Here is a 20,719-nt window from a genome sequence, read left to right as displayed (position 1 = left end):
GAGTACCCGGCGCCCAAAGGATGCATCCTGAGAGGCAAAGGTGTCAAACGCATAGAATCTCAAAAACGTTTGAATTGAAGACCAAGTGGCCGCCTTACACAGCTGAACAGCAGAAGCGCCACGTCTAGCAGCCCAAGAGGGACCCACAGAACGAGTGGAATGAGCCTTAACAGAGGCTGGCACAGGTAAGCCCTCCTGTGCATAAGCCTCACAAATAACGGAACGAAGCCAACGGGCTAACGTTTGTTTGTTGGCAGGCCAACCCCTCTTGTGAAAACCAAAGAGGATAAACAAGGAATCAGACTTCCTAACCGAAGCCGTCCGGTCTACATAAATTCTAAGCGCCCGGACCACATCTAAGGAAGTCTCACCAGCTGAAAGATCAGGGGACTGAAAAGCTGGCACAACAAGTTCCTGATTAATATGGAACTTCGAGACCACTTTGGGCAAAAACTCAGGACGAGTGCGGAGCACCGCTCTGTCATGGTGAAAAATCAGGAAAGGAGGGCGACAGGAAAGCGCCCCCAATTCAGACACCCTCCTGGCCGAAGCAATTGCCAGGAGAAAAACAGTCTTAAATGTCAGCCACTTGAGCTCCACCGCCTCAAGAGGCTCAAACGGAGGACCCTGCAGGACCCGTAGCACCACCGCCAAGTCCCAAGGAGCCACAGGAGGCACAAAGGGAGGCTGGATCCTGAGAACACCTTGGAAAAAGGTGTGAACGTCTGGTAGTATTGCAATCCGCCGTTGAAACCACACGGACAAGGCGGACACATAAACCTTCAGAGATGCAAGGCGTAAGCCGAGATCCAATCCTGACTGAAGAAATTCCAAGATCCTAGAAACTCGGAACACCTGAGGATCATAATGTCTGGACTCACACCACTGAAAGTAAGTGTGCCACACTCTGTGATAAATCCGTGCTGAAGCAGGCTTGCGTGCCCTGAGCATGGTACCAATAACCGAACTGGAGAAGCCCCGAGACCTCAAGACGGCTGTCTCAAGAGCCACGCCGTCAAAGACAGCCGACCCAGATCCGGGTAAAGGCAGGGCCCCTGAGACAACAGGTCCCGACGCTGAGGAAGAAGGTACGGAGCGTCGATGGAGAGGCTCCTGAGATCGGAGTACCAAGGACGTCTGGGCCACGCCGGAGCTACCAGCACAAGCATGCCGCCGTCCTGCTTGAATTTCCGCAGAACCCGAGGAAGCAGGGATATCGGAGGAAACAGATACGCCAGGTGAAACGTCCATTTCACCGACAGCGCGTCCACCAGACTTGCACCTGCGTCTCTTGTCCTTGACCCGTAAACGGGCAACTTGTGATTGTGACGGGAGGCCATCAAGTCCAGCTCCGGCAGTCCCCACCTGTCCACGAGTAGCTGAAACACCTCTGGGTGAAGCGACCATTCCCCGGGATGCACGTCGTGACGGCTGAGGAAGTCCGCCTCCCAATTGAGGACTCCGGGGATGAAGACCGCCGAAATCGCTGGAATGTGACCCTCCGCCCAAGTCAGGATACGAGACACCTCCGACATCGCTGCCTGACTGCGAGTTCCGCCTTGGTGATTGATATACGCCACCGTGGTGGCGTTGTCGGACTGCACCTGTACCGCCCTTCCGTGAAGAGCGGGGCCGGACGACTGCAGGGCCCTGTATACTGCCCGCAGTTCCAGGATGTTGATGGGGAGAAGTGCTTCTTCCGCTGACCAACGACCCTGAAGCGACAAAGAGCCAGTCACTGCCCTCCAACCCCGGAGACTGGCATCCGTCGTGAGCAGGACCCAGTCCGGGATCCAAAATGGGCGCCCCTCGACCAGATGAGCTGTCTGAAGCCACCAAGCCAAAGATAGCCGAACGTCCGGAGACAACACCAGCACCTGAGAGCGGATCCGGTGAGGTAACCCGTTCCATTCTGATAGAATCAGCCCCTGCAGGGGCCGGGAATGGAACTGGGCAAATTCCACCATGTCGAATGTCGACACCATGGACCCCAGAACTCTCATAGCCGAATGGACCGACAGGCGGCAACGGCTCAGGCAACTGCGTATCCGCAGCTGTAGGGAGGCGACCTTCTCCGGAGTCAGGAAGATCCTTTGCTGACGCGAATCCAGCAGGGCTCCCAAATGAACCATCCGCTGTGATGGAATCAGGGAGGACTTTTTCCAATTTATCAACCACCCGTGTGCTTGCAGGCAAGCGATCGTCAGGTGGAGATGTTGAAGCAGTACCTCCGGGGAGCTCGCCAGCAACAGGAGGTCGTCCAGGTACGGCAGCAGCCGTACATTCTGGTTCCGAAGATGTGCGGCCATGACCGCCATAATCTCCGTGAACACCCTCGGTGCCGTGGAGAGACCAAAGGGTAGCGCCCGGAACTGATAGTGGTGTTGAAGGATAGCGAACCTCAGATACCGCTGATGTGAAGATGCTATCGGAACATGGAGGTAGGCGTCCTGGATGTCCAGGGACACCATGTAATCCCCCGGTTCCATTGCCAGAATGATGGAACGTAACGTTTCCATCCTGAACTTGGGAACTCTGAGGAATTTGTTCAGAGACTTCAAGTTGAGGATAGGGCGATGAGAACCATTGGGTTTCTGCACCAGAAACAGAGACGAATAATATCCCGTCCCTCGTTGTGATAGAGGAACGGGAACAATGACCCCTGCTTTCAGCAAGGACTCTATAGCCTCCTGAACCTGTAACGCCTTGGTCTTGTCCTGAGAAGGACTTGTGCAGAAAAACTGGTGGGGTGGTCTGTGCCGAAAAGACAGGGTTGTACCCCTGGGAGACCACTTCTCGAACCCAGGCATCCGTGGTGGTATTGTGCCAGCACTGGGCAAATAGAAGAAGTCGGCCTCCCACTCTGAGGTCCCCCAGAGGGAGGCCCGTCCCATCAGGCCGCAGGTTTATCTTCCTGCTTGGAAGAAGGGCGCCGAGCACTCCAGGCTTGCTTCTTGGGTTTAGAGGCCGTCTTACTCGCAGACTGTCTCGGGAAGGACTGACCTTTCGCCTTACCCTGAACCCAAAAGGAACGAAAAGCCGAACTCCGAACCTTAGCAGGCAGTGCCGCCGAAGGGAGGAAGGCCGACTTGGATTTAGCCAGGGTGTCCACTATTTTGTCCAAGTCCGGACCAAATAGTAATTCCCCATTGAAAGGTAAGGCCTCCAGACCTTTCTTTGAATCAGAGTCCGCTCTCCTTGACCGCAACCATAAGGATCGGCGGGCAGACACCGCTGCAGCCGATACCCGCGAGGTCAGCAGACTAGCATCTAAAGAAGCTTCTCCAATGTAAGAAGCAGCGTCCCTCATTTGTCCCAACAACGCCCGCTGGACATCCGGAGCGTCGTCCGGGAAGGTATCTTCCAATGCATTGGCCCACCCCTCAATGGCCTTGGCCACCCAGGAGATGGCCATGGACGATCGGGCCACCGCCCCGGAGAGGGAGTAAATAGACTTTAAGCATGTCTCAACTTTCCTGTCCGTGGGATCCTTCAGCGAGGATATCGACGGTAATGGTAAGGTGGCGCCCCGAGTTAAACGGGTGACATGGGAATCCACCGCCGGTGGAGTTTCCCATTTTTTACAATGTGCCTCAGGGAAGGGGTAATTAGAAGCCAACCGCTTCTGAGGAAGGAATCTCTTACTGGGCGCCTGCCAAGCTACCGCCATATGATCCGTCAACTGATCCGACAGGGGAAACACCGCAGAAGCCACCTTAGTTTTTTTGAAACTAGGAAACTTCGACTTAGGAACCGGTGCCTCATCCTCTATAAGAAGAATAGCTCGCACCGCCCTAACTAGTGCTCGCACATTAATGGACGACTTGGTATCCATTTCCTGGACCGAGGCGTCCGAGTCAGTGTCATCAGGGACCTCCCCATCATCTGAGGAACCCTCTGAGTCTGATACCTGAGCAGCCCGTGTCATGAGTGGGCGTTTTGAAATCCTAGAAGGCATGTCAGTCTGCAACATTGACTGAAAAGCTGAGGAAGCGGCCGCCAAATTTTGCACGGAGTTGGAGAGCACATCCACCCAGGGTGGAGGAGTCACCATAGGGGCCTGAAAAGGTACCACAGGCTGCTGCGGCACAGGGGAAGCCTGTATATACATAGGCAACCCCGCATAGGGACCCACCGACTGAGACCCAGGAGGACTCCGCAATAACTGCGGGACACCCGGGGAATGGGGGATGGTCGGCTGGGACAACGACCTAGTAGGGAGAGCAGTCGGGACCGACAGACGGTCCGCAATAGACACCAGCACTTGAGAAAACATCGCCCACGGTGGTTCCTGCGCCAGAGAAGGTCTGGATGGGCCAGGAGCCACCTGGCATCGACTACACAGGCCATCCTGTGACAAATCCTCCCTATCTACTCCTGCAGAACAGCGTCCGCAGGAGGCCAACACCGGAGCCACTGAGCGCTCAACCTCCTCGTCTGACATGACAGAATATATTATATATCTGGCACCAGGGTAGAAGTAAAACGCACTCACTGGTGTGCTGAACAACAGCCCACAATATGGCACTGAGTAGCACACAACTGTATGTGACGGACCTCACAAATACGTGATCTATATAAGTGAGGTCAGTAGAAACGCCCCTCCCCCACACACCTGTAGGGCTTGTAGGAGAAGTAAAGGGATAGGTATAAGCTGACAGGAAGTAGAAAATAAGCACAGACAGGCAGCACTAGCAAAAGTCACATACCATGCAGGAATATATACTCACTGCACCTTTCCACTACAATCAACCTGCCCAGATTCAGTGTCTGGGAGGGCTATAGTGCTGTGTACGCTGTCCTTAATCAGGGGAGAGGTACACAGGGGGACCGGTCCGCGTGCTCCCTGAAGATCTGCGCTGCCACTGTGAGAAAATGGCCGCTGGAGACCTCAGAGGAGGAGTGGCCGAGTAGTTGCAGCTCAGCGACGCCAGACTCCGTGCTGAAAGGCGCGCTGAGCTGAGGGGAGGAGCCGCTGACAGGGAAGGCTTCCTCCCCTGGCTAGCATATTAACCCCAGGGCTTGCCGGCATCCCGCTTGCCATATATCCCTGGTGGTCTAGTGGTCCCACGGGTTATTCCTCCTCAGAGGGGGAGCCCGCCGCCACCGCTAGTGGCCCCCGGTCTGTCCCCTAGGACCGGGGGCAAAGGACTGCATCTGCAGGCAAAACCCGCGAGCCGCCGCTAATCGGCGACTCGCCGCTTACCTTGTCCCCGGCGACTCCGGCAGCAGTCCAGGGAGGGACCCAGAGTCCGGCTAGTACGGACTCTGGCCTCCCGCCGCGATCCCCAGTGCAGTACTGGCGTCGCGGCGCCAGCGGGGAAGGAGAGCGGCAGCGTGGGCGTCTGCATAGACAGCCCGTCGCTGCCACACTAGAGCCTCTGTTTTAAAATAAAAATCTAACAGGCTCTTTTTTTTTTTTTTTAAATAAAAATAGAAAGCTTTTGGGGGCTGCTCCTGCAGCCCCCCTGCGCAGGTGACCCGACTCCGGCCGGGCACCAACTCAAACTGAGGTGCTGTGGCCGGGGGCGGGGTATAGAGGAGGACGGACCCAAGTGCATCCTGGGAGCAGCTAAAGCTTTAACTGCGTGGTGCCCATGGATCCAGATCCAGCTATACCCCCAAGGTCAACCCTGTGGACCCCCTATGGACCCTGAAGTAGAAAGCTGTGGTTATACACAGTTGGATAGGTGCGCGGTACATCAGCAGGGAAAGCTGTGGTTATACACAGTTGGATAGGTGCGCGGTACATCAGCAGTGAAAGCTGTGGTTATACACAGTTGGATAGGTGCGCGGTACATCAGCAGTGAAAGCTGTGGTTATACACAGTTGGATAGGTGCGCGGTACATCAGCAGGAAAAGCTGTGGTTATACACAGTTGGATAGGTGCGCGGTACATCAGCAGGGAAAGCTGTGGTTATACACAGTTGGATAGGTGCGCGGTACATCAGCAGGGAAAGCTGTGGTTATACACAGTTGGATAGGTGGGCGGTACATCAGCAGAGAAAGCTGTGGTCATACACAGTTGGATAGGTGCGCGGTACATCAGCAGGGAAAGCTGTGGTTATACACAGTTGGATAGGTGCGCGGTACATCAGCAGGGAAAGCTGTGGTTATACACAGTTGGATAGGTGCGCGGTACATCAGCAGGGAAAGCTGCGGATATACATAGTATAGTATAAGTACGAATATGCAGTACATAAGCAGCAGAGCTGACACAAACTTACCAACTTTTCCAAACGAGTAGGAATCTTTCCAGCATGATTAGTGCAAACCTGCAAATACTGTAGGCAAAATGTGTGATAAGCGGTTTTCTTAGAGCTGTAATAAGCATCCTCTCACAATACTTAATTTATTTTTATTCCTACATGTCTGTTTGATTCATTACAATTAAGCGTTTATGTATGCCCCAAATTTAAAATATTTCTTCTTCCTCCACTAGGGGGCATAGGGACAATGCTGGGTATAGCCTGGAGAGGAGAGTCTGGGCACCAAACAGTAAAATGAAAATACCCACAGGCCCAGGGTCCCTCTTCTCTATACCCCGCCCCCCAGCTACTGGCAGCCAGTTTGATGCCGGCAGGAGCTGGGCACCATTTTTTTGGGGGGGGGAGCCAAGTTAGGTGGTCCCCCGGCGGTTTATTTTGGTTAATTACATTTTTCTTTTGCTTTTAACATATGTGGGTAGTGAGTGGCATCCTATAAGACGCCCCAACTGGTGGCCGCAGCACTGGCGACTGGGTCAGTGACTTTGGCTGCAGACTCCAGATCACCCAAAACCGCACACGGCGCACAGCGGGGACAGGGTAAGAGCGGTTCCCTGCATGCAGGAAGCAGTGTGTTTGCGGCTGCTACCGCTGCTGTAAGAGACCACCGACTGTATTGGCAGTGGGGGCTCCCGATCTCCCACGGCGCCAACTGGATCACCAGGGCATTATTTTGGAATAGGGAGCTGCTTAGCATCAGCGGCAGACATTAGCCCTGGGGACCAGCCAGGCGGGGGAGGTGGGCACTCCCTGTTAGCCCCTCCTCCAACCCTGGGATGCGCTTCCTCTCTGAAGACAGCAAGCCCCAGGCAGGATCCTCCCCTCTCTCCTCCTCTGGGACACTGGACGGCCATTTTCTCCACAGCTTACCTCAGCACAGCAAAGAAGCTGGATCCTGTCTGCTCTCATAACCTGCTCCTAGTAGCCAAGTTATGTAAATTTAGCTCCTTCCCGCTTGTTTTACTATATAGTTGAGCACTATTTTTTCTTCAAGGTCCATAGGGATCCACAGGGATACCTTGGGTGTTTAGGTGGAGGTTAGGACCAGACAGTTAAAGCTGTTGACTCCCAGTATGCACTGGTCCTTCCCCCTATACCCCACCCCCAAGCCAGAGGCCCTTCAGTTTGTTCTGGTGTCTGCAGGAGTCAGATCACCATTTAGACAATGGGCTGCTTTAGGCAGCCCATAAGCTTTAATTTATTTGGTTTAATAGGTTTTATTAATTTTACCACTGAGTGTTCAGCCCCAGACTGTCCATGACACGTCTGTACTGACACTCCATCACCCCTCTGGGCGTTGCAACTCCAGTTTCGTCTGATACTCACGACGTGCTCCCGGGGAACTTGCTAGCTGGCCCCGCAGGATGACCGTAGACTGCAACTCGAAACTATGGGGCAGGTAAGGCGGGTTATCGCTTGCGGTAACCCGCGCGTGGGCAGTCTCGGGACAGAACCAGAGGATCAGAGTGTGTACATTGGGGTAGTCCGCGTGCTCCACTAAGACCACCAGGCAACATATGGTGCGTCCGTGGGGTCAATAATCAGCCAGGGGAGGCCAGCTTTCCCTGTTTAAGCGTTCCCTCCCCCAGCTCAGGGCACCATTCCGCAGGGTCTAATATGCTCTGAGCTGCATTTTCTCTCCACCCACCCCCCCTCAGAGGTCTCCAGGGGCCATTTTTTCCATAGGCTCAGCCATAGCTCTCTCTGGGAACACAGGGTCCGGGTCCCCCTACATAGCCAGGTTATGTAGTGCTATAGATAAATTAAATCCAAGGCGCTTCCCAAGGAGCAATCTAAGCACCGGTCAGGTCCAAGAGACCCAGCAGCAGATACGAAAAACCTGTGCAGGTTTAAAGGTACAAATAATAATGATCAGCAGGGAAAGCTGTGGATAATAATAATGGGCATCTATGTAGAAATTGTATGATATCTAACATATATTATAGAGCCATATTATGAGGTCACACATATTTAATATCCAAAATTACTAAACAGTAAAATACACAGTGTTATCCGTAATCTAAAACTTATAGTATAAACATAGTATGAAAGGGACTTGGCCCTGACTTGGACAAGATTGTCACTTCCTTGACGGCCTCTAAGACTGCCTTTCTGCCATCTGCAACGGCTGCTAAACGGACGTCAGTTAGAGTTTTTCGTCCCCAAAGGAAACCTAGAGGTCAGTCCTTTCCTCGACAGCAGGATTCCTCTAAGTCAGCCAAACCTAAGCCCAAGCAGGCCTGGGCCAACCGCCGTCCTGCTGCAAAATCAGAGGATAAACGGTCCGCATGATGAGGCAGGCCCCCCCCTATGGGGGATCCCAGGGTAGGAGGCCGACTTCTCTTTGCCCAGCGCTGGCGTCAAATCACCTCAGATGGTTGGGTACAGGAAGTGGTTTCTTATGGGTACACCCTTTCTTTCCTAAAATGACCATGCCACCGGTTATTCTGCAAAGGCCCTTACTCTGACCCACTCAAGGCCCTGCTTGTACAAAAGGCTATTCGGTCATTACTGCAGGTGGGGGTGATAGTACCAGTCCCTCTTATCTCAGAGAGTGGCAGGTTATTCCACCTTGTTTCTGATTCAGAAACCGAATGGGTCTTACCGACCTATTCTCAACCTGAAATCCCTGAACAAATTCATCAGGGTGCCCGGATTTCGGATGGAAACCCTGCGCTCTATAGTCCTATGGAACTGAGGGGCTTTATGGTGTCACTGGATATTCAGGACGCTTACCTTCATATACCTAAAGCGCCTTCTCACCAGAAATTTCTCAGGTTTGCTGTTCTACAGCAACATTTTCAGTTCCAGGCTCTGCCATTTGGCCTTTCTACAGCACCACAGGTTTTTACCAAAATTATGGCGGTTACGGCAGCTCACCTCCGTTGTCAGGGAGTCAGACTGCTACCATACCTGGACGACCTCTTGCTATTAGCATGCTCCCCAGAGGTCCTACAAGAACACCTTCAGATTACCATTGCCTTTCTGCAGAATCACGGCTGGTTAATCAATTGGAAGAAATCCTCCCTGGTTGATTCACAAAGAATGGTCCATCTGGGGGCTCTCCTAGATTATCATGCTCAAAGAATCTTCCTCACAGCAGACAAGATCTCCACACTGCAACCACGTGTGCGCAGACTGCTCCACACTGGCCGTCGGTGACCTGGTATAGAGAAGAGGGAGTCTGGGCTTGTGGGTATTTTCATTTAACTGTTTGGTGCCCAGACTTTCCTCTCCAGGCTATACCCAGCGTTGTCCCTGTGCCCCCTACAGAGTCGAAGAAAGAGACTTAACGGGTAAGCAACATAAGTCTCCTTTTTACATTTTAAAAAGTATAAGATAAGACTGATTAAAAGGCGTAATTTTGTACACTATATATTTATGTTTACAATATGATTAACTCACATATTTGACAAGGGCTGTTAGGACTGTGTACATTTTTGTGAGCTCCTTCAGCAAAGTGTCCATACAGCTTCCTGCTGGTAGCGCTGTCTGGACCAGCTCATGACATGCAGTTAGTAATGTGCCCAGCTGGAGAATGATGGCCTTCTCCACCGGTTCTCTGGGGTTTGTCGCTTGGGTGCCAACATCACCTGGCAATAAACAAGATATTTCAATATCTTTTAGGTGACAACTCAGCAGTGTTTTCTCTGTATCGTTGTCTGACCAAAGTCATATGCATCACATATTATTTATTTAGTATTATTATTTAGTATTATTTGCCATCTATGAGCCATAATAAATGACTCTTTATTACAAATATTGAGCACATTACAGCTGTCATCCTCCTACCGTTTCCCTTCTCTGAGCCAAGCTGTGCCTTCAACTTTGTGATCAGCCAGTCTACCTCATCCAGCACCTTTGTGGCTTGACCGAAAACCAAAAGCTAAAGGGGGGAGAAAATGTGGGGGACACAACTTAGTTGTGATTAACATTGGAGTTTTCTATTTCACATAAGAATGTAAAAGCTCCTGGTTTATAAAATCCAAAGAATGAAAATACTATTGCTCACAGTAGGTTTATCTGTACAAATGATTATATTCAAGTATATCCCACCATATAGCAGATCACCATTTTTAAAATAGATAAAATATTGTTAATAGATACATATTAATTTATATATACTTAGCACAGTGTGGCAGAATAGTATAATTTATAAATCTATGAAGGATTTGCATCTTGAATGAGATACTTACAGTGACTGTAGGTGCTGCTGTCTTTACATTTACAATTTTAAAGTGGGATTGTTTTTCCACTTCAATGTCCTGCAGAAACAAATCACTTATCATTGGCGGATAGTTATTGCACCATCACAATTCCTTTATGGCAAGTAAATGTATGGTTTTGTATAAATTATGGGGTATAACCCCTCTATATTACAGACAAGCAAGAAAACTAGATACATCCTGTATATATGTTTTAGTATTTAGATTACTGCATTAAATTAGTGATTTTCTACTATTAGCGCTCCTAGTTATCTTGCTTGTGGTACATGGTTTCTAGGGGCTCACCCCCCCCTTTCTGGTGAGCAGCCTATAGGCAACACATCTATCACACTAACTATTGAAGCCCCCTTACACTTCGTTCTCTATATTACAGCAAGTTTACAAATAAAGTGGACCCATTTGCATATGAACAACAGTGGCAATGTTAATTTGTATGTGTGTATATATATATTATATATATATATATATATATATATATATATATATATATATATAATTAGACAACTTGGAGTTGTTAGCTTGGTGGATTGGTGTTAGTGGTGCAGTGATTAGATGCAGAATTAGAGTCCACACATGGCATTCCAGTAAAACAAATGAAAAATGGTGCTTTTACTTCAGCATGGACATCAGGAAACAGAAATAAAATAATAAACAACCTAGCCCTTTCTTTTAAGGCACTAGCTCACTTCTTGAGCCCTCTCTATAGAAGCAGCTAACCTGCATGAAAGTCTCTCTCAGTCTCTGAGATTGGTGTCCCTTCCTGCCACATGCAGGACGGACACTGGCCTCCTGGCCTGGTCTAGCTTGCCGCCTCTCACTAGGACAGTGTCAGAGGTATAGGGACCTGCCTGCCTCCTTGAAGGTATGATCCTGACCACCTGGTCTGCTTCACTCACACTGCAGCCCCATCTGGACTGTCTGGCTGTGTCCACCAGCAGCCTCACCTGGGCTCTGGTCATACAGCAGCCATTATCCATCTTCCTACAATGCTTTTCTACTCCATGTGGGCGGACCTGTCCTGCCCCACATAGAATCTGCTGCTCACCAGTGCCCCCCCCCGATCCGAGTCAGGCTCGACTTTTCCCGCCTGACTCGAATCTGAAATTGAGGCAAAACGTCATCATCCCGCCTTTCAGATCTCGCGGGTTTTGGATTCTATAAAAGGTCCCCGCGTCGGCGCCATTTCTTACTCCGGCTGTCTACAGTGAAGAGGGAGGGTGGGAGCTAGGGCTGGCTGCGCTGTGTTGTGCTGCTGTTGTCCATAGGGGCTGTGTCCACTCAGTCCATAGGGGCTGTGTTGTGCTGCTGTTGTCCATAGGGGCTGGCTGGGCTGTGTTGTGCTGCTGTCATAGGGGCTGGCTGTGCTGTGTTGTGCAGTCAGTTGTCCATAGGGGCTGTGTCCACTCCAAAGTCTATAGGGGCTGGCAGGACTGTGTTGTGCAGTGTCCCATAAAGCCTGTAGTCCTAGAGGGGTGCTGTAGTGTTGTCCAGGGGGTGATCTGTGCATCAGGGGTGCTCCCCCAAAGTGCACTCCAAAAAAAAAATTATATTTTTTTTTCTGTGTTTGTGAATTGTGTGCGCAGTAGCCGCACGTGCATCAACAAAGTAACGCCAAGCGTGCGCCTGTGTCATAAGTAAAGGGCCGGCTGGCTTGACCATTAAAGGGTGCTGTAACCCCCAAAGTGCACTCCAAACAAAATAAAAAATTATTTTCTGTGTTTGTGAATTGTGTGCACTATGGCTGCATGTGCATCAACAAAGGAGCAGTGCCAAGCGTGCGCCTGTGTCCCATAAGTAAAGGGCCGGCTGACTCATCTCTTAAAGGGTGGTGTAAGCCCCCAAAGTGCACTCCAACAAATAAAAAAAAAAAAATTTTCTTCTGTGTTTGAGGATGCACGTACAGTGCACACAATTCACAAAGCAGCAGCGACAAGCGTGCGTCTGTCTGTTAAAGGGTGGTGTAACCCCCAAAGTGCGCTCCAACAAGAATAAAATAATCTTTTTTTCTGTGTTTGTGTGTGAAATGTATGCGCAGTAGCTGCACCTGCATCCTCAAAGCAGCAGCGACAAGCGTGCATCTGTCTGTTAAAGGGTGGTGTAACCCCCAAAGTGCGCTCCAACAAAAATAAAATAATCTTCTTTTTTTCTGTGTTTGTGTGTGAAATGTATGCGCAGTAGCTGCACCTGCATCCTCAAAGCAGCAGCGACAAGCGTGTGTCTGTCTGTTAAAGGGTGGTGTAACCCCCAAAGTGCGCTCCACAAAAAATAAACAATTCTTTTTTTTCTGTGTTTGTGTGCGAAATGTATGCGCAGTAGCCGTACGTGCATCAACACAGCAGCAGCGCCAAGCGTGCGCCTGTGTCATAAGTCAAGGGCCGGTTTGGACATCTGGTCTGGACTGAAGGACGTGCCAACAATTTCTGACATGTCTACTGTCACTGCATATGATACTGTCACCACTGACAGAATGGTGGAGGATTACATTGGTGACAGCATCCAAGTAGGGATATCAGACAGTCCATACCTGTACTGGCAGGAAAAAGAGGCAATTTGGATGCCCCTGTACAAACTGGCTCTATTTTACCTGAGTTGCCCCCCTCCAGTGTGTACTCCGAAAGAGTGTTTAGTGCAGCCAGGAACCTTGTCAGCGAAAGGCGTAGGAGGTTGCTTCCACAAAATGTGGAGAAGATGATGTTCATAAAAATGAATTACCAACTCTTCCAGGGAGACCAGCCTCCAGAATGTACAGAGGGACCTGTGGTGGTGGATTCCAGTGGAGACGAATTAAAAGTCTGTGAGGATGAGGATGTACACAACACTGAAGAGGATGTACACAACACTGAAGAGGGTGAAGAATCGGTGGATGAGGACGACATCTTGCCTCCGTTGAGCTAGTTTGTGCAGGGACAGATTAATTGCCAGCTTGTATTGTGGGGGCCCAATTGAACCGAACATTTCAGCCACAGTCGTGTGGCAGACCCTGGCGCTGAAATGATTGGTTTGTTAAAGTGTGCATGTCCTGTTTATACAACATAAGGGTGGGTGGGAGGGCCCAAGGACAATTCCATCTTGCACCTCTTTTTTTTCTTTGAAAAACTAGGCCGCAAACAGTACATAATGCAAACTGCCATCCTGTCTGCCACTGCAGTGTCACTCCTAGATGGGCCACGTGTTTGTGCCGCCCACTCGTATCACTTAGCATAGTCATCCAGCTACCTCGGTGCAACCTTTTGGACATAAAAACACTATTGTGAGGTGTTCAGAATAGACTGGAAATGAGTGGAAATTAAGGTTATTGAGGTTAATAATAGCATAGGAGCGGAAAAACCCACAGATTCTGTGATTTTAGCTGTTTTTATGCTTTTTTTCCCCAAAAAAATACAGATCCAAAACACAGAAGGGTGGTTTTGGCAAAACCAATCTAGATCCAAAACACGAAGAAAGATCAAAAACACAAAAAGTGGCCGGTGCGCACGCCGGGGTGCGTGTATGTGTATGATTATATATATATATATATATATATATATATATATGAATGAGAGAGAGAGAGAGAGAGAGAGAGAGAGAGACAGAGAGAGAGAGAGAGAGAGAGAGAGACTGAGAGACAGAGAGACTGACTACTTATATTCTTCGGGCATTTGTTCATGCATAGCTCTTAATGTCCAGCCACAACTTCCCAAAAGAGTTGAGATTTAGACTTTGTATTCATGTATAGATTTCTGTACGATATAATATATATATTTAAATATTTTTCCAAAAAGAGTAGAACCACACAAAACTTTTGCAACAATAATATGCATCAGTGTGCTTGGCCCAAACAATAGATAAAGAAATTCTATAGTGGTGTGCTGGTCATTTCAACTGGAATATTTATTTTTAGGATGTACTCGGTAGATTTGACTAGCACATATCCTTTATTACATTAACATGAGAGCAGATAGCAATATTTCTGTCCTCTATGGGGTCATTATCAAGGCCTGATAATACACACTGTTTTTTTCTTCTATGATTGGACAAGTGGACCGCTCTGCTATTACTTATGTGAGTGCAGACTTTCCCCAAAAAATATATATATCTATCTATATATATATATATATATATATATATATATATATATATATATATATATATATACACACACACATATACACACACACACACACATATACATACACACACATACATCTGAATATAAATGCTTTTCATTAGAACCACCACCATTGGACATAACAGAGTAAATATATTTGTGCTTTGGTTATTAGTGCACACTTTATAGAGATCTAGAAATGTATAATTTTACCTGGTCAATATCACCGAGGTGTCCATGGATGTCCTGGCAAAGCTCACGGAGGAGACTTACTGGGCTTTTGAACAGGGAATGCATACTGAACAGAAGTGTCATTATTCCTTTACAGAACTGGACATCATCTAGTAAAAGGAGGTAAATGAACATTATACCACGCATGAAAGAAATGTCCCTCTTACTAACACACACATTACGTATGAATGTACAGTACCTACGTACTTTGTTTCACATAATGGCGTATTTGACACCACAATTGTCCAGCATTAGTTTGAACGCAGAGTCTCATAACTAACCCTTGTGCTGTTGGGAGACGCTGCACCTTCACAATATAACTCTGTCTGACTTCCTAGCTGCCTTCATTTTTCTCCTCATACCATAAAACTGGTTCTGCCACATGTAATCCCATCCTCATTGACACTATTACACAGATTCATAGATCACTGAGCGAAACACTCATGTAGTGTAATGGTGTTGCTACAATCGTTCAATTAATCTGATACAGGTAGGTATATTCTCATCCACTTCAATACTTGAAACCTTCAGTTAATGCCTTCATGACTGGAAGTAGTTTGTAAAATGATGACCAGGAATAGTGATTTATTTACAATTACTTATATAGTGCCAGCATGCTCCGTTCCACTGTACAATTGGGAATAACAAAATAATAAAACAAGACTGGGTCGTGACATAGTGGTAAGATGGCCCTGCTCACACACTTACAATCCGTAGGGAAATAAGACTGTAATACAATGAGGAGAAGTACTACATATTGCCATTGGTCCAGCCAGATTGCAGAGCTATAAAATTGTTTGTGGAGTATATAATCCAGACACACAGCAATGTTTGTCCAGGTGTCAGAGGGTTGTGCAAGGGTAGAAACAGAACACATGTCAGTTGTGTGTGACCTGTGTAGAGGGGAAGTAACTGGGTAGAATAGCTTATGGAGGTTATGTAGGAGGTCCAGGAATTTTTGCATGAATCTGTAAATTTTCAGGGAATTAAGATTTGAAAACTAGAAATCAGCCTTGGTGTAAGAGGGGAGGGGGCATTCCACAAAGTGGGCGCAGTCCTGTAACAAAGAATGGTGCAGGTGTGTAGTATGGATGAGAGATGCAGAACTTGTGCAGAGAGAAGGGGTCAGGCTGGGAGACATAAACCATGAGATGTATGTTGGTGTAGTTTGGTTGATAGCCTTACATTTAAGCAGAAGTATTTTATATTCAACTCATTAAAATAGAGGTAATGATAGAGGAGCTGCAGCAGCGGAACATACTGATTGCTTTTGCGTGTAGCCCACAAGTGTTGGACAGCTTTATTTTTACACTGCAAACAAGAGGAGTTTGGACAAACTCCTCTCAAATCTAAGGGGCCTATGTATTAATCTGTCTGTTACATAAAATTCTGCAGAAACTGCGTCATTTTATGTATTGCTCCCATGTACTAAAAAGCACAATGCAGGAGATTTCACAGAAATCTCCGGCAAATTGCTAATTAGCGCTGCAGATCGCAGGTGCCATTATTATCAATGGGGACTACGATCTGACCCCTACGTACTAAACTCCATAAAGCAAAGCTTTTTGAAGTTTGGCCCCGGTAGTTTACACCATCTTCAGATGTTGTAAAGTACTGTAAGCCTATGGGGGCTCCCTGTGCAGCATAGAGATCTTTTGATCTCTCCCCTGCAGCCCCCATCCGGCTCCGGGAGCTGACACTGTGCACAATGACAGCTTCCCCTTTGTACATAGCGGGGATATTTTCATTAAAAATGAAAATATCCCCTTTGAGTTGGATACATAATAGTCGTGGCAGAACCGCAATTATTAGTACATAGACCTCTAACTCTCTCTGCACATTTACATATGCCCCACCTGGAGTGCAGAATGGTTTTGGTGATGTGCAGAGTTACTTCCTTTTTTTTAAACTTTGCTCCCAACTCAGAATCGCCCCCAACGAGTGCAAAATGTTCAGGGTTTGCAATGTCTTGTGAGATATATGTGCGTATTCTGGATATCTGTCTTAGAAGTTTGTAACAAGATTTGGAAACAGATTGAATGTGGGGAGCAAAGGACATGAAGCTAGTAGGAAAGCAGTACCCAGCACCTAAGGAACAGATAGGTAGCAGGTAAAAATAAGGTATTGCCTAACTCAGAAAAAATCTAATCATAAAAAATCTTGCGCTGTTGTATACCCTTAGAGGTGAATATATGACCAAATATCTTTCATCAAATTATGTATATTTATTTAATTGGCACAGATTAATACCATAAACTGTCACACTATAAAAATTGAATACACTGCTATGCGCATTAGTATTAGAAATATAAATACCCTTAAAATAACATTGTAGCAATGATTAGTATCAATGTAGCCATTTGTAGTGTGATGACATGTGCTGTAAAAGTTACTTAGTAGCACAGTTCATACAACATGAAGCTGGGTAGCCCACGTCTCTCACAAGTATAGAGACAATAGTTTAAAAATTAACCAGTGGTACTGTATCTTTTTTTCGAGTGGCTGTGATTAATAGACTGCTATTAAGTCAACTTGCACTGAGAAACACACACACACACACACACACACACACCTTGTTTAAAGCAATTTCGGAATATATATTTGTATTCTAATATCTGGTGTGTGTGTTTTTTATATGGTATCCTTCATGCATTTATTTTTTTAAATATATTTTTAACATTGCTAAATTTTTCTTGATTTAATACATTATTAACGAAATGCTTTCAATAATTTTGTCCATTAAGTATAAACACACCTATATTTGAACATCACCTCATACAGGTAAAATGTTGATTTGTAATAAACAAAATAAAAAAACAGTGAAAAGCAGCACATATAACCATGTTGAATCCAATAAAAATAACAATAAAATGTATACACTTTTAAACTAAAGTCATTCTTACCAAAGTCAGTATCTTTACAAATTTTGACAGTCCATGATAGCATCTGCACAAACTAAACAAGGAAGAAAAAATAAAGTTCTGTATTCCATGCACTACGTTAATAATAGTGAGGATCATTTATCAGCATTTTCACTCTGAATGTATTTAGGATAAGGCACATGCAAAAACGTAAGGATGTAGGTTAATGAGGCTAAATCTCAAGGCACAACCAGATGAACTAACAATAGCACTGGGGAACAAAAAAATATCTTTTTAACTATTTTTAACATTGTTTAATTACATTTTTCATATTAAAGACACATGCATATCTCAAAAACTAGAGCCAATTAAAAAATAAACTCGGCATATTCATGATCAGGAGCACAAACTTAATCTAAATAGACTCTTAAATCCTTGGCAACAGATTGACTGTTCCCCAGTGTAGTATTTATCCCTAGTGACAGAGTAGAGATTATTACTAAATGCTAAAGTCGCAGTACCCTATTTCTACATGTGGCGAGAGCAGGGTGCTGGGCATCATAAAATAAAGTATAAACCCACTTGGCATCCCTTCTTGACAATACTTGGCAACTGGGGAATGTATAAATTATCTACCAGACTATCTGGAAATATATGTCCACCCTGGATCTTAGTCCTATACCACTTACAAGGGAAGTGCAGGAGGGATTTGTTCTCTCCATATGAGCCGTATGAATTACTGCCATGTCCTTTGCAATTAAGTTTTCCTTTTCAACCTTCCAAAAGGCCAGTGGATCACCTTCTAGGAGGCTGTCAAAATTTTGCTGGGACTTTTGAAAAACATCCCTATCATGTCGCCGGGGTTTTGAAAGCAGTGCAGGGCTGACTATATGTGTGGACAAAAGTCTTGTGCTGGCGGAGATTATATACCCAGGGCAGCAGGTTGTAGGAGGTTAGGTACATCTAAAGACAGATAAAGTCGAGGTTATACTAAACTGGCCAAGACCCTCTAGACAGATACAAGTATATGCTTTCTTTGGGATGGCAGGGTACTACCCATGTTTATGCACTGGTGTAGCTCCAAAGACAAAATACTAACCTCTAAGAAAGATGTGCATCAGATGCCTCAGCTTAATACCCTCTTAACGTTGATGCCTTTACTAGAGGTCTCTGACTTCCCAGGTCAGTATATAGTGTATTGTGTAGTGTTGAGCCCGGTAAAGTAGGATGGTTCGAAACAGGATGATCAGTGACCTATCTCTCGGAAGTTACCAGACCATGACATGGCATATGAAACTGTTAACAATGAGTGTCTTGCGATTGTATGACTAATCAAAAAATACATCGGGCACCATAGAGTTAAGTTTTCAGCCTTCCAGGATGCACTAGGGTCCCCCTCCTATACCCCGCCCCCGAGCCAAGGCATCTCAGTTACGTACCAAGCTATAGGCCGGAGGAGGAGAAGGAAGAGAGAGAAAAAAAGATCTGGACACACACAAGAATCACATTCTCACCAGAGGGAGACGGAATAAAACGGTGACCAGAGTAAAGCCCATCTGCAGCACAGGAGCGACAGGACGGGAGTCCTGTGGAACCCTATGGACTTCGTAGAAATAGAGATAACAAAGGTAAGGTCTTACCATATCTCAGATTTTCTACATCAGGGTCCATAGGGTATACACAGGATACCTTGGGGATGTCCCAAAGCAGTATCCTTTAAGGGTGGGGACGCTCCTGTGCTGAAAGGAGAATCCGCCGCTCGAAGGAAGCATCCTGAGAGGCCAAGGTGTCAAACGCGTAGTACCTCACAAAGGTATGGACAGAGAACCACGTGGCAGCCTTGCAGATCTGGACTGCAGAGGCACCACGTCGAGCTGCCCACGAAGGACCCACAGACCTAGTGGAATGAGCCCTCACAGAGGATGGAACCGGAAGGCCTTCATGAAGATAAGCTTCTGAAATGGCCATACAAATCCAACCTGCCAAAGTTTGCTTTGAAGCAGGCCAACCCTTTTTATGGAAGCCATAGAGGACAAACAAGGCGTCCGACTTCCTAAACGAAGAAGTGTGGTCAACATAAATCCTTAAGGCCCGCACAACGTCCAAAGTGGCCTCACCCACTGAAAGATCAGGTGAGTTAAAAGCCGGCACAACGATTTCCTTGTTGATATGGAAACTTGAAACAACTTTGGGAAGGAATCCAGGACGAGGGCGCAGCACCGCCCTGTTCCTATGAAAAATCAGGAAAGGGGGTCTACAGGAGAGAGCCCCTAAGTCAGAAACACGTCTGGCCGAAGCAATAGCCAGAAGGAATATTGTTTTAGCTGTTAGCCATTTAAGGTCCACTGAGCCCAGTGGTTCAAACGGCGGTCCTTGGAGAGCCCAAGGACCACAGCTAAATCCCAAGGTGCCAGCGGTGGAACAAAAGGTGGCTGAATTCGAAGAACACCTTGCATAAAGGTGCGCACATCAGGGATCGCAGCAATCCTACGATGGAACCAGACTGACAGGTCAGACACCTGCACCTTCAGAGAAGCAAGGCGAAGCCCATTGTCTAGTACCCGCCTGTAGGAAAGCTAACACTCTAGACAGAGGGAACTCCCGAGGGGCATAACCTCTCGGTCGACACCACTGGAAGAACGTATGCCACACACGATGGTATATCCTTGCAGAAGATGGTTTCCGAGCTCTTAGCATAGTTTGTACCACAAAGCTGGAAAACCCCCTGGACCTTAACATGGCCGTCTCAACAGCCACGCCGTCAAAGACAGCCGAGCCAGGTCCGGGCGAAGACAAGGACCCTGTGATAGCAGGTCCGGTCGTAGCGGCAACCACAGAGGAATGTCCACGGACAGACTCTGAAGGTCTGAGAACCAGTGCCGCCTGGGCCACGCGGGAGCTATCAACAGGAGCGTACCTCCTTCCTGTTTGAATTTCCGGATTACCCATGGAAGAAGGGAATACAGAGGAAAGAGATAAGCAAACCGGACAGCGCATCCACCAGAGACGCCTTTTCATCTCTTGTTCGAGATCTGTACATCGGCAACT

At 47.4% G+C, this 20,719-nt stretch overlaps 1 protein-coding gene across 1 annotated transcript in view; it reads right to left on the bottom strand.

Moving 5' to 3' along the window:
- FANCI (FA complementation group I) overlaps window positions 1–20,719 on the bottom strand; it is a 135,472-nt gene that overhangs the window by 14,635 nt on the left and 100,118 nt on the right. Inside the window, exons 28-33 of the mRNA XM_088472958.1 lie at window positions 17,714–17,765; window positions 14,793–14,920; window positions 10,463–10,531; window positions 10,059–10,152; window positions 9,672–9,859; window positions 6,228–6,284 (exon numbers count right to left, since the gene is read on the bottom strand). Coding sequence (XP_088329084.1) covers window positions 6,228–6,284; window positions 9,672–9,859; window positions 10,059–10,152; window positions 10,463–10,531; window positions 14,793–14,920; window positions 17,714–17,765 — 588 coding nt within the window. The remainder of the gene's footprint in view (window positions 1–6,227; window positions 6,285–9,671; window positions 9,860–10,058; window positions 10,153–10,462; window positions 10,532–14,792; window positions 14,921–17,713; window positions 17,766–20,719) is intronic.

Source organism: Taudactylus pleione, unplaced genomic scaffold (genome assembly GCF_031769625.1).
Source record: "Taudactylus pleione unplaced genomic scaffold, aTauple2 ptg000129l, whole genome shotgun sequence".
In the NCBI taxonomy this organism is placed as follows: domain Eukaryota; kingdom Metazoa; phylum Chordata; class Amphibia; order Anura; family Myobatrachidae; genus Taudactylus; species Taudactylus pleione.
This window is presented reverse-complemented; position numbering and strand designations above follow the sequence as displayed.